Genomic DNA, 2,099 nt, shown 5'->3' with positions numbered 1-2,099 from the left:
TTAGAATTATATCAGAAGAAAATACATTGTGAGATAGACTCCTACTACTGACTAAAGCTACTAAGTTATAGATTATATTTTACCTATGTGATTGTGGTAGATTGTTTGCAAAGTGGCTGTGATAATGAAACAATGCTCTGTCATGCATATACCATTGCAATGATGTTGTCTCTCTTCTCACTACAAGACGGAATCTATTTTTCTATCTCTTAAATCTAGGTTGTGCTATGTGACTTTGCCTATGGGATCTTTAATAAGCATGGCACCAGAAGCTTGTACACGAGGAGTTTCCTCTCTAATTGCCTGAAACACTGCTGGAACCCTGTGAAGAAGCCTGGGCTGCTGGCTAACAGGATGAGACCATATGGAAAGATGTTTCACGTACATCTGTGAGCCCAGGCTATGTCACATGGAACAGCGAGCAGCCATTTGAGATGGACGCTGCCTTAATAGCCGAACTCAGATTTGTTGTTCTAAGACACATGTATTGCGGCAGCCTTTATATAACCGATTTAGCAATCAACTTATAAATCTCAGCATTTCATATCAGCTCCAATTATTCAGGATACAAAGATATAACATGAAGAGTTTTAAGAACTACTCAAATCTATTTCTGTACATAGTTCACATTGTGAAAAAAGTTACCTTTTGAACATGTAACTCAACATCTTGCTGTGTACAGCTTCCAATTTTCTGATTCACTTTTCTCACAACACCTTCTATATCCACGATGCTCTCTTTGTTGATGCTGTCAAAAAGAAAAAGAAAGAAAAAAAATCCCACGTTTAATAATCTCATCAGAGGTGTCAAACTCAATTGGTGTTTCAGCAGTAAAACTGAATATATTAAATTCTTCAATGAGGTAAGCTACTCAAGATAAAGCCAGTTTATTTAACCTACTTACAAGAAGTTATTATGTAGCACACTCTGTGAGATTCCTTAGAGATGATTTTTTTAGATGCCACAATTTAGCTATCACTTATAAAATACTCTGGACATAAAAGGAAAAAATACCCACACTGAATTTTGAAAACGGAGTCTTTCAATTATTTATTAAAGAACATTTTCCTTCATATATTTCAGATTTACTATGATCAGCATTTCCTGTAACTAGAAATACTGCCTCTATAAATTCAATTACTGATAGGGAATATAACTAAGTAAGAGAACAAGGTCCAAGGAGAGGATTTCAAGGTAATAGGATATTAGAGCATTGGTCAGTGATTAGATTCTCATTGTCTATCGTTGCTGTGTATATGTTGTCATTTGATTCCATGACAGCCTATTGGACAGACTGTATTATTTTAGTGATAAAGAATGCCTATAGGAAGCTTAATATCCACTGAGTGTAAAATAAATGCATCTCTTGGGCAGTTTAATTAGATAAGCAACTTACATTTTGGAGACAAGACTGTATTACAGCTGAAATTCTAAGTAGTTAGTTTTGTGGAAGGCCGTGTGTATAGTCTATAGTGGGAGCCCCAACTCCATTTTCAGTCTTGACATAAGCTCTTTCTGATCATTGAACCAACAAGGTGGCTAATATTTAGACAAGTTCTGGGCAATCTTAGGTAGCTTTGTCCTTCAGGTAAAGTTTGCTTAGAAGCAGATTACAACTCCCAGGTGAGGGGGTAGGGGGTGAGGGCAGCTTTGTCCTCATCTTGAAAAGAGAACTGGAGAACTTATCTGTTGGTGTCCTCAATAATCTACTGAAAATAGCCACATGTTATCTAAAGGTTGGGGTCCTGGTGGCTATGACTCAGTTATAGTCATAGTCATGAGTCAGACTTGGTTGGAGCCCCCCACCAATGCTGCAAACTTTAAAATTCTGCAATAGTGTAGGTAGTCCCATCACGCTACTGCTTTTCTTCATTCTGGGATGATTGTATTTGTTCGTGTTGAAGGCTTAAAAAGAATTTTCTATAGTATATGGAGGTAATTAGTTTATTGTGTCAACCTGGCTAATAAACACACGTGAGGTTAATTGAAGGCCGGAGGGATAAATGGTTCGGTGAGCCTTGCCTTTCGAGTTCTTGGGTCTCTTGCTTTGTGATGGTCGCATCAGGATGCAGCTGCCTTAGCAGTTCCCTGCTTCAGCT

The 2,099-nt window shown here is 37.8% G+C and overlaps 1 protein-coding gene across 1 annotated transcript in view; it reads right to left on the bottom strand.

The window, feature by feature from the left end:
- The window catches only part of DARS1 (aspartyl-tRNA synthetase 1), an 83,252-nt gene that overhangs the window by 41,363 nt on the left and 39,790 nt on the right, over positions 1-2,099 (bottom strand). Inside the window, exon 5 of the mRNA XM_013004987.2 lies at positions 646-748. Coding sequence (XP_012860441.1) covers positions 646-748 — 103 coding nt within the window. The remainder of the gene's footprint in view (positions 1-645; positions 749-2,099) is intronic.

The sequence above is a fragment of the Echinops telfairi genome, unplaced genomic scaffold, assembly GCF_000313985.2.
Source record: "Echinops telfairi isolate 266 unplaced genomic scaffold, ASM31398v2 ScPeMD7_4;HRSCAF=17, whole genome shotgun sequence".
Taxonomy (NCBI): Eukaryota; Metazoa; Chordata; class Mammalia; order Afrosoricida; family Tenrecidae; genus Echinops; species Echinops telfairi.
Note: the sequence above shows the minus strand (reverse complement) of the source record. Positions and strands in the feature narration are given on the sequence as shown.